Source organism: Citrus clementina, unplaced genomic scaffold (genome assembly GCF_000493195.1).
Source record: "Citrus clementina cultivar Clemenules unplaced genomic scaffold, Citrus_clementina_v1.0 scaffold_5, whole genome shotgun sequence".
Classification (NCBI taxonomy): domain Eukaryota; kingdom Viridiplantae; phylum Streptophyta; class Magnoliopsida; order Sapindales; family Rutaceae; genus Citrus; species Citrus x clementina.
The window spans coordinates 16,527,370-16,542,568 of record NW_006262201.1 but is presented as its reverse complement, the minus strand read 5'-3'; the positions used below and the strand labels follow the sequence as shown (position 1 = coordinate 16,542,568).

The 15,199-nt window shown below is 31.3% G+C and overlaps 1 protein-coding gene across 2 annotated transcripts in view; it reads left to right on the top strand.

The window, feature by feature from the left end:
• The first annotated feature begins 9,944 nt into the window (after positions 1-9,944).
• Positions 9,945-15,199, top strand: part of LOC18042210 (E3 ubiquitin-protein ligase RGLG3) — a 5,796-nt gene continuing 541 nt past the window's right edge. Inside the window, exons 1-11 of one of the 2 annotated variants that reach the window (XM_006432085.2) lie at positions 9,949-10,222; positions 10,612-10,905; positions 11,228-11,312; positions 11,393-11,533; positions 11,623-11,736; positions 12,447-12,544; positions 12,650-12,729; positions 12,808-12,913; positions 13,492-13,619; positions 13,707-13,842; positions 13,927-13,983. In XM_006432085.2, the coding sequence (XP_006432148.2) occupies positions 10,630-10,905; positions 11,228-11,312; positions 11,393-11,533; positions 11,623-11,736; positions 12,447-12,544; positions 12,650-12,729; positions 12,808-12,913; positions 13,492-13,619; positions 13,707-13,842; positions 13,927-13,983 (1,221 nt within the window). In that variant the 5' untranslated portion in view covers positions 9,949-10,222; positions 10,612-10,629. Of the gene's footprint in view, positions 10,223-10,611; positions 10,906-11,227; positions 11,313-11,392; positions 11,534-11,622; positions 11,737-12,446; positions 12,545-12,649; positions 12,730-12,807; positions 12,914-13,491; positions 13,620-13,706; positions 13,843-13,926; positions 13,984-15,199 lie in introns of both variants that reach the window. The other variant, XM_024182904.1, reaches the window with a different exon arrangement.

Genomic DNA, 15,199 nt, shown 5'->3' with positions numbered 1-15,199 from the left:
CACAATTTGCCAAAGAGTTGCAGATTGGATGGTTGTTTTTGTGCACCGCTGCCACATACATAGTGTTTCTTAGCACATGTTGCAATACACCCTTTTTCCTATTGTTTCTTTATGATTTGTAGCCCTTGTTCTTAGGCTAGGAATTGAAAGTTTCTATATACCATTAGCTATTTCTACCTTCTCCTAAAATAATTGTTTTCTAGAATTACTAGGCTTAGGTTTTCCACTGTCATTTGCATTATCCATTGGCAAGTCAACGTTGAGTCTTGGATTTTTTCTTGGCATGATAATAGTGTTTCTTGTTGCCCTTTTTTTCTTCTTAGGTGTACTCTCATCCTTTTCATCAGTTCTTTCCTTCTTTTCTATTTTTTTTAAGCGAAGATTTCCTCTGGTCAACTGAATTCTCCAAATTATCAGGCTCTTGTAAAATTAAAATTTCAAATAGCAACTCAATCACTGTCTTAACATAGTTTATGCACTGAAGCTGGGGAAAAAAAAAGAAAAATAAACTAACCTTCAGTTCAATTGCATCCATTTTGTCATTATCCTTATCTTTCATGCAATAATCAATTCTAAGACTAGGAACTGCTGGGAAGGTGCAACTTCCCACATTTGAGTGGCGAGGTGTTTTCTTTTTTTTGTTTGGTGATTTCCTCCAGTTGACTTTCAATTGATTTCTTTCAAGCATACAATTCACTCTCTTTAGCATGGCTACTATATGCATGAATTGTATGAAAGTACATGGGGTTATAAATTTATCAAGCTCTTGCATATGGCCAATTTGAGGAAGCCTTCTCGATGATTGTGCAAGTATGTCATTTCTTCGATCTGACTTCAGTGAGCCTTTCTTAGTCTCCTTTTTTAGCCTTTTTTTATCATCATAAAAAATAAATAAATAATAACATAATGAATATAATCTGCTTAGGCTAAATATATTTATGTTTATTGAAGTTCTTCATCATTTTGATAAAAATTTTCTTAGTTTCAAGGTCTAACCCTTATTTTTCATTCTCCGAGCTTTGTTCAAAATTTCACTCTTGTCTATTAAGTCTTTTGAGAGACCTGTTTTCTTATCTTTGGTGGATAAACAAGAGATTATTTTAGTACACTCAATAATTATTACCTTAAACAAATTAATTTAGTATAAACTGATAGCTACATACTTACCATATCTTGCATCAATCCAATGTATCCTCTTCGATTAAGTTAACGATTCAACTTGTTAGTGGCTCTTTTCTCCTTAGTAGCATAGCTGACTTTCTAAATAATTTATAAATATTAGGTGTTTATTGTTATATTTACAACAAATATTAAAAGTGATAAAACCTAGGTTGAAGTTACTCATTTGAAAGGCATCAAATAAAAATTAATCGACAAACTTTATCCAAACAAGTTTCTTGATTTAGGGCTAATCAATAGGCCCTCTATATAGTTTAAACATATCAAAATGTATTTAATTTACTCAATTTATTGCTTGTAAATGCAAATAATCTAGGATTGAAACAAAAATTCCAAAAAGCATATTAACAAATGATAACCAACAAATCTCTTTCACTTAAATAATTTATATAAACGTATTTGGGACCATGTGTGACAAATATGGCCACTTCCCATGCTACTATTATTTTATTATTACATAATAAAAAATATGGTTGCCTCACAACTCCTTTTTTTAAGGAAAAAAAAAAAGCAAATCCTAATTACTACTTGGGGGGCTTCGATTGTTTTGACTGAATGAAGACAAAACTTCTCTTATCTTCCTCGCTGGGAAAACAAATGGTCTTTAGAATATTTTATTTGGATGGTAGTGAGTGACCAATGAGTGATCATTATTCTTTTGCATGAAAATAAAAGAAAGTGATTAAAACATGTAAATCAAGCTTCTAACATGGCCCAATTTTGATTTTTATTGCTTTTGTTTTGCATTTTCCTTTTTTGGGTTTGTAAGTTTCCATATCGATGCAACAATGAGGAAGTATGAGAGGCAAATACCTTACCCCCTGCCTCCTCGCTAAGAAAATCACACAAAAACATAGAGCAACCTTATCAACAGCTTTACGTAGTCTCAAATTCTTTGTCCATCTCCAACTACATCAACTTTAACCTTTACAAATGATAAATAAAAAACCTTTACTCTATCTATCTCTATCTCATAATCCAACTTCTTAACTAACCTGTCATCTCAATCAGTTAGTCACTCGATTACAGACTCTCCAAAATACAAACTTGCACTTAATCACTTGGGGCTCTAAACAAATTTACATGAAGAAGGAGAACAAACTTGAAATTGGAGGTCGCATGACAACATCAGGGAGATGAACAGTTTGTGTTGCTTGCGTCTCACCATTTATGGTCACGGTAGTCTGCTTGAATTTGATCAATGGCTGATTGATTGATAGTGTGATGATGAGTGTGGCTAAGTTTTGAGTGTTGTTTATGAGAGTAAGTGACAATGAGTGTCGTGAGTGTAATGTTTTAGTTTTAGGACTTGAAAATTTTTTGTGAAAGTGGAAGTAAAAATTTTAAGCAATGTGAACGGTGCATTTTTAAACTTTAAGTATAAAAGTGTTTAGTTATAATATAAGCCAATGGGTGGAGGGTCAAACTACATGGAATTTAAAATCTAGTAGTTAATTATTAAACAAAGAAATTAGGTGCAGAAAAAAAATTAATAGAAACCAATCTAAAAAAAGGCTAAGGTTATATGATCTGCTCTCAGATTTTAAAATTATGGTCATAACACTCTCTCATATTTGTATTTTGCATTTTCTTTTATCAGTTAATTATTATGACATTAAATCCTTAACTAACCATTAGTGTGAATAGATATGAAATTAAGTACCTAATGTGCCACAACTACATTGGAGTATTGACATTATGTCAAAATACTATATAAATCTAAATTAACATGATATAAAAGAAACTGGTAAAGAAGAAAAATACAAACAAATAAAATAAATTTTAAAACTCACTTAAGAGAATAATAAATTCAATAATTTGAATCGTTGAATTTCATCTTTCATCGTACCTTGGAAAATTAGGACCCGTTCGGTACCCTTTTTCAACCATTGTATTCATTTTTATTTTCATAATACAAATATAACATATGTTCGGTAAGATAAACTCAAAAAAAATAATTAGAAAATAAGAAATCCAGATTCAGTATTATAACTACGAATATTAAAACATGTTTAACATGTTTTCTAGATATTACAAACTGAACTACAAAATAGATTAAAAAACCAAACCCCTCGTTATCTCCTTATCCTTTTCTCTTCGGCAACAGCCCTCTCTCTCCCTTCATCTTTCTCAATCTAGTCACGGCAACGACGCTCTCTCTCATTTTCTTCCTCCAACAACACTTTCTCTCTCTTATCTCTCTCGATCTACTCTCTCTTAGTATGCCAGCCGCTGTTCTTCATCTTTGCCGCCGCTGCAACTTCCTCTCAGTTGCTGTCCTTCGGTGTGCCATTCTCTTTCCGCCGTGGCCGTTGTTGCTCCGTCTGCGCGTAGCCACTGCTGTCCATCTCTGTGTAGCCACCGCTGCTCCGTCTTGATCGGCTGGACTGCTGCATCTCTCTCAACTTTGACTTTTGCTGATTTTTTTTTTATTTCAGAAAATTTTGAGTAATTATTTCAGTAATTATTTGAATAATTTTGAGTAATTTTTTTTAAAGCATGTTAGATTGTGGATTTCCTCTATTCGTGCCAAACTTTTGGGTAATTGTTTATTTTAGATTGTGGATTCTCTCGATTATTGGCCTATGTGTTTATGACCATTTTGAAAACATAAATGAGATATTGTTTTGGGTTGATTTGAAAGCAAAACTGTGTGAATTGGGAACCCATGTTATCCCCTGAAAAATAGAGACATGTTGTGTACTTGAGCTTAAAAGTTTCATTTGAGAGAGAAAGAGATTTGAGATGTAATTATGGGGGTGGGGATTCCTTTCTCACGAACTGAGTTTTGCAGCTGCTACTACCCTCTTCATGCCATTGCCAAATGCCAACTTCATGCCAAAATTTTGAGTAATTGTTTTTTAAAGCATGTTAGATTGTGGATTCACTTAGTTCATGCCAAAATTGTGAAATTAAGCGATGCTTTGGTGTCTTAAAAGCGCAATTTTTAATTTTAAGGGATACGCATAACTATATTTTACATAAGCAACGTTTAATTCCAACTGTATGTTGCTTTTTACGTAATTTTATTCGACGAGAAAATGCAAGTGATAGGTTGTTTGAGGACTTTGATGTGTAAGATATGATTACTAGTGAAAAAGGAGATACTAGTAGATCACTTATTAGTGTTGATTTATCTCCAACAAGTGTCGCAGAGATGAATGCTACTAAGAGATAGAATTGTAACTTCTATGTGGCATGATTACAGACGCAATGGATGATGTCTACCATATATTTTTTTATAATTAATTTGTTTAAATTATATGTGTTGTAATATATATCTTAATTATAGTGTAAAAACAATGACAATTAATGTAAGACTTTTTTTTTATTAATGCTAATACTAAAGCTTTATCCTCATGTAATTTTTTATATTATTTTGTTTAAATTATTTATGGTATGTTTGTATATGTATTAGTTAAACAATTATTTTCTAACAATAAATATGACTTAAATGTTTAGTAAAAGTTATTTTTTAAAATGGTACTACCGAACACATATTTTTTGTTTTTATCATTTTTATTGCATCTACTGGACGCATATTACTGTTTTCAGTTTCAAAATACAGGATACAGAAAATGATACCATACGCATACTTAAATTCGAAATACAGCAACTGTAAGGCATCATTTTCATTTTTATTTTTGGAAAATACAATTTCAAAAACAATACTAAATGGGCCCTTAGCCGCTCATATTAAAAAACAAAACACTCATTTTAAACTTCTGAAATATATTATAAGAAAATTAACTGCACAAAAGAAGAAATCTTTTTAAGCCTCAATCTTTAGCTCCTTTTTCCTCTTCTCCCCCCTCATTCTTCCTCTCATCTTTTTATAGGCAACATCTTCTCCATTTTTTTTTTATTTTATTATTATTTAATTTTTTGTTACTTATCTATTTACATAAAAATGAGTGATAGTCACTGGGGCAAAGTGGGCACTTGACTATCATGATAATACATGGCTCACTTTCCTTTTTTATTTTTTCCTTTGTTATTAATTACATCTCATCAATAATGCATTCCAAATGGCTCCAACAATTTATCTTCTTTGTTTCCTGTTTTAGGCTCCAATTCCCTCCTTATTCCTGTAATATTTACAATATAAAAATTAACTCACTGCAAATTAGTTTAATATAAAAATTTATTAGGGGGACATTATGATAATTTATAGGTCACTGTAAGTGAAAAACTAATCATTTTAACCTTATTAAATGTACACTTTTTAGAGTCAATCAACCTTTTTGTTTTATATATTTTTTAATTTCAAAAATCATTTCACAATCCAAACACAGTGTTTTGGATTTAAAAAAATAAAATATTACCGTTAATTTTGGTCTACCAAGGTCAACATCAAATTTATACCACAACATTTGTGGCTAAATTAAATTTTATCATATGGATATCATAAACTCTTGATAGACAAATATCTATTATAAGTATATCATTAATCATTTGATAGACCAAAATTATTTCATGACTCGATCTTATTTACATGATAAAATAATTTTTGTTATAAAGTGGCTGTCATCTATTACCAGTTTTCTTATATTGATTCTTTAGTCTTGCAGATTTGCAAACATTGGATTCTTGTAGGCTTTAGGAATTGGAAAACAAGTTAACCAGTTAAATTGTTTTATACAAGAAAATTGGGATTCTAAAGAGAAAATATTTAATTTAGTTAAATGCAAAGTCGCCACCTCTTGTAATGATTTAAAGAAAGTAGATATTTTTTACTTTCATAATAGGACAGAGTTTAACTTGGGACTTCTTTAAAGAAATTACTAGGGGCTTAAATGATATAATTAATATTAAGATTAATTACATGGATTGAATGAGTAATTGAATTTAAGAAAAACTTTTAATTCGAAGGACTCTAGCCCCTTGTAGTCACTGCTTGGGTCTGTCATTGCCTGTAATGATGAGCTTTTGTTCTAAGAGGAATATTGAAAATGGAGTCAATTTCTTCATAAACTAATACTTGCATCAATACCATGGTTGATTACTTGGAAGGATCCATGGTTCAAACAAGCTCCTCGAATGAGCTTGATGGCTTCAACATTGCTCTTTCATCACCACTAATGAATCCTTGTAAGTCTATCAATGGCTCATTGAGCTCTTCTTGAGATAACTCCAAGTTTAGCCAAATGAATTCAGTTGGCAAGTGGCTTGTTTTTGCAATTTGGTAAAGTCAAAAACTATTCTTCCATTTAAATGTGTCTGGGAAGAGCCAACTGATGAATCATTATTGGATTTCATTATAAGAGAGTTTAATTTCACTAATAATAATCCTTTAATGTAATTTTCTCCAGCTATACAACTATGTTACAAAAATGAGGTATGAAAAGCATTGCTCTTTGTGAAAAAATGCCCGGGCCTGTTCTGTTTAACACAAGTATTGCTTGAAACATAGGCCCAAAACAAGTCCAAACAACTACCAAAAGCTCCATGAAATCTAGCACTTGCAGAATGCCACAAGGTGTAAGGCCATGATTTCCTTTTGATAAAGAGTGGTGCTAAATAGAGAGAAAGTCGTGAGAAATTAGCTCTCTCTCTCTCTCTCTACCGATCTCTCTCTCTTTATCCTTTTTTTCATAATTTCTCTCACCCTTCTCTCAGTTTTCTCTTTACTTAGCTTTCTCTCTCTACCATTATTGCTTAGCTTAATCCAAATGATGCATGCTAAAAGAAGTTGTAATTATTGGAGCTCTGCATAGCCAACAATTGAAAGAAAAATGATATGCTGAAGCTACGCATAAATTGTCAAAATCAAGAGGAACATAACCTCCTAGACAAAAGAAGCACAAATGCCGAATATGGACTTATGATCCTAAATTTCACAAAGCCGGCAAACATCCAAATATCTGATCATAAATACCCACAAAAACTCGAAACCCAAAATTTATGGCTCCGACTCCTCAAGTGGTCGTGCAGACGCGGACCTACGCCATGGCAGTAGGGATGGTAGCTTGTGGGCTTGGGTCGGGCTGTTTTAAATCAGGTCCATGCTCTCGTTATTGGTAACAAGTCGGACCTTTTAAAAGTCTATCAAAATTTAGACGGGCGAGCCTTGGCAACCTTAAGCTGGACTTAGGTTTCTATTAATTTTTTAAATAAATTTTTAATAAAAATAAAAGTACAAAAAATACTTAAATTAAAAATAATTATTTAATACACAATAAATTAGTGGTCCAATACACAAAATACTAGCAATGCAACACAATAAACAACAAATAATATTTATAAATTATAAATTAATTTTTTAATTGATAAAGTACTTCGTATTTTTTCTATAACCCCTTAATTAGACCCATTCACAGTGAGCTTTAAAATTTTTTACCCATACCCATAATTTCATGATGTGGGCTAGGCCTAAAGCCCGTGGGCCTAGGCTAGACATACTTAGGCTCTTTTGCTTATCCTACATAGCAAGGTATAAGCCGGTGTGATCTAGGAAATTTTGGCTTATATTCTTAATTTTTTTATAATTTTTATTTAATAACAAAATTTTTATTTTATTTTCAAGTATGTTTTAATTTCTTTCTTTTTAAAAAAAAGAATTAAATACTTATTTTATAAAATGATTAAATTGTATGTTTATTAAATAAATTGAAATTATTAGGAGGTTGAAATGTTAATATTGTTTTAACTTATTGGCAAAAAAAGTTTCTTATAGTTTGGTCTAATTGAAAAACAAAGTATGTCAATATATTATAACATTGTTACTAGTATTAGAAATTTACAAAGTGATTTAGTAACAATTAACAATATTTCCATAATTTCATAGTTTTTTCCTTCATAGTCATACTTATTCTTTTTCTTTTCATTAAATCAAATTATTCAAATGTATCACATTTTTTATCACTAAAATGAAAAAATAATTTTATAAATCATTTTTTCAACATACAATTTTAACAATTTATATTATAAGTTTGTTTGTTGCATTAGTATCATTCTTTTATTAAATATAAATATTTTACAAAAACATTTGATGTGGAATTATTTGACATATGTTTAGGCCCGGCTTTAGAGTATATGGGGCTTTAGGCAAAATTGTTTTGTGGGGCCTTTTTATTTTGTAATTTTAATACTCAAAGAAATATAAAAGACTAAAAAATTCATTCGACTTTTAACTCTTGAATTTTAATAGTAATAAATAAGATCTTAAAAATTTTCAAAAGCCAAACTTAAAAAAAAAAACCAAGAAGATCTCTTTTTTACTTCCATTAAAATTATTACAAAAATAAACAAAAAAATAAAAACACTTTATTTCAAATAGAATATTTTTCTATTTAGAATAGCAGAAAGTTGAGATGATAAATTGATTATCAAATAATAAATATGCACTTTGTATTTTAAGAAACTAATTTTTTTCTTTTTTAAATGAATCAATGAATGTAATAATTCTTTTTGTAAAAAAAAGAGAGAAAGAAATCTATTTATCTATTGATTTTTTATACTACAAGGTTTTAATGGCAATTAAAAGGAATATTAAAAGTCAAAAAATTTAATTTTTTTTAGAAAACTTAAAAGGTAAAAAATGTAAATTTTTTATTAGAAAACTAATAATGAATGAATTAATGACTAAACAATTTTATTAATTTTATCTTTTGAACATTAAGGTTACCATTTACCAAATATTGATTTTCTGTATAAAAAAAATTCTTAGTTGTGGTATAATTGCTAATTATAAAGATGTCTAATAGACTTTTCTACAATACATAATTTTTTTTAAAAATATATTTATTAATTAAAAAACTATTAAAAAATACTAAAAAAATGAGGCCTTCAAAAAATATAGGGTCTTAGGCACCTTCATATGTTCTTTTTAATCTATGAATTATTTACACAAATATTTATCATAAATTATAAATAAGTTCGAGTGATAAAATGTCTTAGGTCTGCCTCTGTCCTCATGGATTGGCTTAAGACTTTAAACAATGAAATTAAACAAACCACGTGGAGGTAGCCAAATTTTAGGCAGAGTTGGCGCATTATATTCTGGAAGCAACCTTATATAGTTGTTTATATATTTGTATGATTGTATCCATGGCCCAGTCATATGCCTTTAGATAGCATATCAACTTGAATCAAGTTAATTCAATAAACTTTCTTAATAATATATTAATAGAAGGTGACGGTATATTATTTTAGACTTTAATAAAACTCAGGTGATGAGTTATCTTCTTTAATTCTCACATAATTAACAAGTATTTGGGTAAATCTGCAGTATCGCACGAATTATCTGTAAAAGAATAATAGAAAACATTTGATTAATGATCAGTCTCATTCTCTTTTGAAAAGTCTTAAATCTCAGTTCTTACTTAAATTAAAAAATCCACTCATGATATTAGATTATCTTCTTGTTTATGCATCATACTTTACAGATTTTTCATCATGTATGAAGGGTTCATAATCAAATCTACTTTTTTTGTATTGATAATAAATTTTTTTATCCCACTTGTCAATCTTTTGAGGTTTTTGATGATATAATTATTCTAGTTTTCATTTTAAAAAAAAAATTAGATAGTTCACCCCAAAATGAAATTCTTAAATTTCCTAATTAATATTATTTCAAAATTAATTTTCTCATAAAAAAACAGAAAAAAAAAGAAAAACTCTACTCCCTCAATTAATTTTCACATAAATTTTCCCTCGCACAAGACCCTCTATTTTAGTGGAAAGCTTGCCATGCAAAATAAAAAAATTATATACATATTGGTTAATGCTTTTAAATCACGTTGAGTTAAGTGGTGAACAAAAGAAAGATGGTTTTGAAGTTTCCAACGTGTGTACGCATAAGAAATCCATTATCTTTTGTAACAAAACATAAACGTCAACAAAAGTGTCTTTTTCCTTTAGACGGAAGTCAAAAGTTAGAAACTGTAGAATCACTTTGAATCTTTCAGCAGCTGCTTCTTTCTTCTTTCTCTCTATCTCTCTGTTCTGTTACTGCTAAGAGACCCTCTTCTTCATTCATCATTTGTTTATTTGTGTTGTGGGTATTATTCATTTGATAGCTGTGTATTCCTTCAATTGTTCGGTAAGTTGCTAATGGGTTCATTTATTTATTTTTATAATAATTTATATTGAGAATTTGTTGATGGGTTTGCTGGATTATAGTGAAAAAGAATATATTTGAGTAATTGAGCTCAATAGCTCTGGCTTTTACGAGTTTTGATTCAATGAAATTATGACTTTTAACTGTGCCCAATTCTGCTTTAACAATTTTTCTAAGTATATAGTCTCTGTCTGTGTGTGTGTGTTGTCAAACCTTAGCGATTCAATTTTCTGGTGGGCAATGGTGTTTGGGCTAAATATGTGTATTATTTTGGATTTTTGGATTCAAGAGTCATTTACCAAGATTAGATCAATTTCGAATTTGTATGTCAAGAAATAGCTACTGTGACTGATTGGTGATTCTTGATACAGGTATATAATTCTTTAGCCATGGGAAATACAGAATCCGGTTATGATGATGATTCTCATGAATATTTTCGGCATCAAAGGCCATCTTATGGTGGAAGTTCGATGGATCATAATTATCAACCGTGGTCTTACACAGAAAGTTCGATGGATCATAGTCATCAGCCTACATCCTATGCAGGAAGTTCGGCGCATCATAGTCATCAACCTATGTCCTATGCAGGAAGTTCAGCGCATCATAACTATCAACGTCCGCAGCAAGCTACAAGATTTGCTGACAATTACAACACCTTGGATGAGGTTTTTCTCATTACAACTTTTACTCCTTTTTGAAGGCACAATAGATATTTAATTTCCATTTGGCTCTTAATTATTTGCGGTAGCTTGAGATGTCACTTCTGAAGAGCTGAGATCTCGCCAAGCTACATATTCTAGATTTAGCAGCAGAAGAGAAAGGCTTAGCAGAGCCAAATTGAGGCCTGGGAACCATGGCCTGGCCAATCCCTCAGAAAAAAAAAATGAAAAAAAGAGGGCAAAAATTAATTATTTTGCATTTAGCTTATCTACAATGTGTACTTACCGAAATATGTCAATGATGAGGAATTGGTACTTCTATTTCTAGGTAATTTCTGCTCTACGAGAAGCTGGCCTTGAATCATCAAATTTAATACTTGGCATTGACTTTACAAAGAGCAATGAGTGGACAGGTGATTCTTATTGTCATTCAGTAAATTATATATATTTTTTTAATAAATGGGAGGAAAGTAATACAATTTATCAATTGTAGGCAAGTATTCATTCAACCGGAAGAGCCTTCATGCCATTAGTAACATCCGTAATCCGTATGAGCAAGCAATCTCTATAATTGGTCGTACTTTGTCTCCTTTTGATGAAGATAATTTGATACCTTGTTTTGGATTTGGTGATGGTTAGTGTCTTTTTTAACATTTTTGTTAGAAAATATGATGATGTTTTCTTGAACGGACTAGATGATTATTTTCACTTTTTTCTTTGTAGCATCAACGCATGATCAATATGTGTTCAGCTTTTATCCTGATAACCATTATTGTCATGGTTTTGAGGAAGTTCTTGCACGTTATAGAGAGATTCTACCACACTTAAAGTTGTCAGGTTCTTTACGTCTTCCTCTTTCTTGTTTATAGTAATTGCTATCAGCGCCTTCTAGCTATCCAAATTGTTTTCACATGTATATATGTTCCTTTTTAACTTCCTCCGCCAATGACTCTCTTTTTGTTTTTTCTTTTTTTGGCTTCACTTTTCAAGTTATTATCTAACTTTTTGATCTTTGTTATATGCAATCATGTTAATGAATAAATGTGAGATAAATCATTCTTTAGTCAAGGAATAATTCATGTAGTACGAGACTGTAATTCTAAACTTTTATTTTGCAGACTTCCAGTTTATCTGGAAAAGTTGGTGGATAGAAAATAGAAGAAATCTAGAATGGTAGAAAAGAATAAGGGGAGGTAATTCAGGAGACTGAGGACAAGCAATTAGAGAACTGGGGGAAACATTTAAAAATCATCATACCAATAGTAATCGTGTCTCAAAATCCGGTAAAATGCCACAGTGGTCAAAACCTAAATAAAGTAGGAAAAGCAGAAACAACTTCTACTAAGATAACAATCTACCTCAAATGAGTAGTAATCTTAAATTCTTAGAAATGATTTACTTTCCAGATAATCTTTGTTCTCATTCTGGGAGTAATTTCTGCCTTTTGCCCATGCATTCTAGTTAGTTGAATTTGGGACATTAATGAATCCACATAGGTGCACATTAAAATGATTTTAGGATTATGATGAATTATTTCTCCTGCATAGGTCCAACTTCATTTGCCCCAATTATTGACGCTGCAATTGACATTGTGGAGGCAAGCAACAGACAGTATCATGTACTCGTCATTATTGCTGATGGACAGGTTTATAAAACATTGTTTTCTGCCGTTCTTCTTCTGATGGTTTTGTCTTTAATTTTCCTGTTTGTTATCTTCTTCTTATGATTGCATGTTTACAACTCTAAATAGGTAACTAGGAATCCTGACACACCTGCTGGAAGGTTAAGTCCACAAGAACAAGCAACTGTTAACTCCATAGTTGCTGCTAGGTAAAGCAATTCCATTTGTAATCTTGATGTAAAATTGTGATATTGTTGCTGTACTGATCGGTGTCTTTTTGGACACAGCCACTATCCTCTCTCAATTATTTTGGTTGGGGTGGGTGATGGACCATGGGACTCAGTGCAACAATTTGATGATAACATTCCCCAGCGTGCGTTTGATAACTTCCAGGTATATGATAATACCTGGGCAGTGAATGATCTGTTTGTGATACTTAATACCTTGATGAGGTTTATATTTTAACATTTTACCTGTGTGCATTATGTTTGTTATAAGTGGGATTGATTCTTCTCAGAATGGAAACTTTGTATTCCATTTCAGATTTAGGAAGCCACTAATTTGCCGTAGTGTACTGAATGCTGAATTCCTGGGCAAGACTATTGAATTATTAAGCCGTAATTCAGTTGTGATGTTTTGCAGTGCCTATAGGTGATACGGTGTAATTCAGGGAGCTGGACAGAAAGTAAAAGAGGCTCCTGGCTAAAAAAATTGGGTTGTGATGGCCTCTTATGAAATTGAGGAAATGAGCTACAGTCTTTTATGTAGATAAATTAGTTTATGGGCATGCATGATCATTCTTTCTAGTTAGGAACTACCACTTGATAATTTTGCTAATGCAGAATGCTGTCTTTCTAAAACACTTTGCAGTGTAATGTCAAAATGTTTATCAATTCATCCACATTTTTCTTTTTCCAGTTAATTAGAATGTTTCAGAACATTTTCTGCTCACTTAACTTTTCCTTCTGTAGTTTGTCAACTTCACAAAAATAATGTCTGAGAACAAGGAAACATCAAAGAAGGAAGCAGCATTTGCTCTTGCTGCCCTCATGGAAATACCATTACAGTACAAAGCTACCCTTAGCCTTCATTCTTTCAAGTAAGGCCAAAAGCTGTAGTTTTATTTCCTTGGTGTCCAATTCCATCTCAGGAATATTATAAACAGTAAGCTTCTTAATTTATGCAGTGGGGAATTAGTTGCTGGACCACGCACAAGACTACTTCCACCTCCACGTGAAGTGATTGATCATGATAATGTAGTAAAATCAATTCCACACATGACAAACTTTGAAACAGTAGAGGCAACAGCTCCTGTGGAACCGGTATTTTTTTTTATCCAAACCCTTTTTATTAGTTCTTTGTTTAAATGAGCATACAGATTTTATAGACATGTTGTGTTATTCAAGGTTTGCCCCATTTGCTTGACAAATCCGAAGGACATGGCTTTTGGTTGTGGTCATACGGTAAGTGCATTTCAATTAACTTCCTCATGTGGTTTATATTGATATATGTAGAATGGTGAGGATCAAATCAAAGAGAAAATGCTTCTAATTAAACTCTTAGCATGCTTTCATCTTCAGTTACTTCTTTGGGTAAGGTTTATTGGAGAACTATGATCAGCGTAACTGTTGAAAAAAACCCAAAGAGGACATGTTACCCATGCAAACATTGTCTTCTAGCTTCATGAATATACATCTCGACAAACTGAAATAATTTCAAATAGCGAAGAAACTGTTAACCTTAATACTCCAGCTGCAGAACACTTATGATGCGAACGATCAGGAATCTTCCCTTCTGAATGAAAAATGTGAACTGGTCTAGAAATGGCTTTCCAAGCCAAACTTTTGGCTGAAAGCAGCAACACTTTGAGTTGAATGGAGACAAACCAAGCATGCCCAAGCAGGCGGGAGATGGTTGGTTTGTCACCTTGATTGATTATTCGGTAAAACTGTCTTCAAGCAAGCCTGTAAACAAGTTCATCAGGGACGGATGCAGCACATGATCAGTGGGGGCCCCCACTGGCCAAAAATAAATTTTAAAAATAAAAGAGAAAAATATTTTAATTTTCTAGTTAATCCCCATTAAAGTTATAAAAATAGTCACTATAAAATATGAACTCCCATAAAATTTAAACTTTTACTTTTAAGAAATATAAAAACCTATATTCTTCCCGTTTATATAATAATAGTAAAACGAACGTTTTCAGTAATAAAACTCATGAAGAATCATCTTTGAAATCGGATGGGATAAGTGATAGTTTGGTTGTTTATATAGGAAACAATAAATTTACTAATATTGATAATGAGTGTATTGCATAACATTTTTAAAATATAAAAATGTGTAGAGACTAATTATAAATGTATTAGCAAATATTTGACATATTCAAAATTTTAGTTTTTTATATTTTACTATTATCTAATTTAGCCCCCGGTAAATTATTTTTCTAGATCCGCCATGTAGAGATCTTTTGTATATTCTCCTCAGCTTTTCACTGATTTTTTTTTTAATTTATAAATAACCTTTAGAAGTAAGTTACGGCGTGATGAGTGCTTGAGCAGTTAGTGAAATTGATCTATCTCTACAGAACTAGTGAATGAGGGTAATTTAAGATCAAGATCCTGGGTTTTGATTTTGAGGAAATAAGAAGTGTGAAATATTACTTTTTTTTTGGTGGTGGTG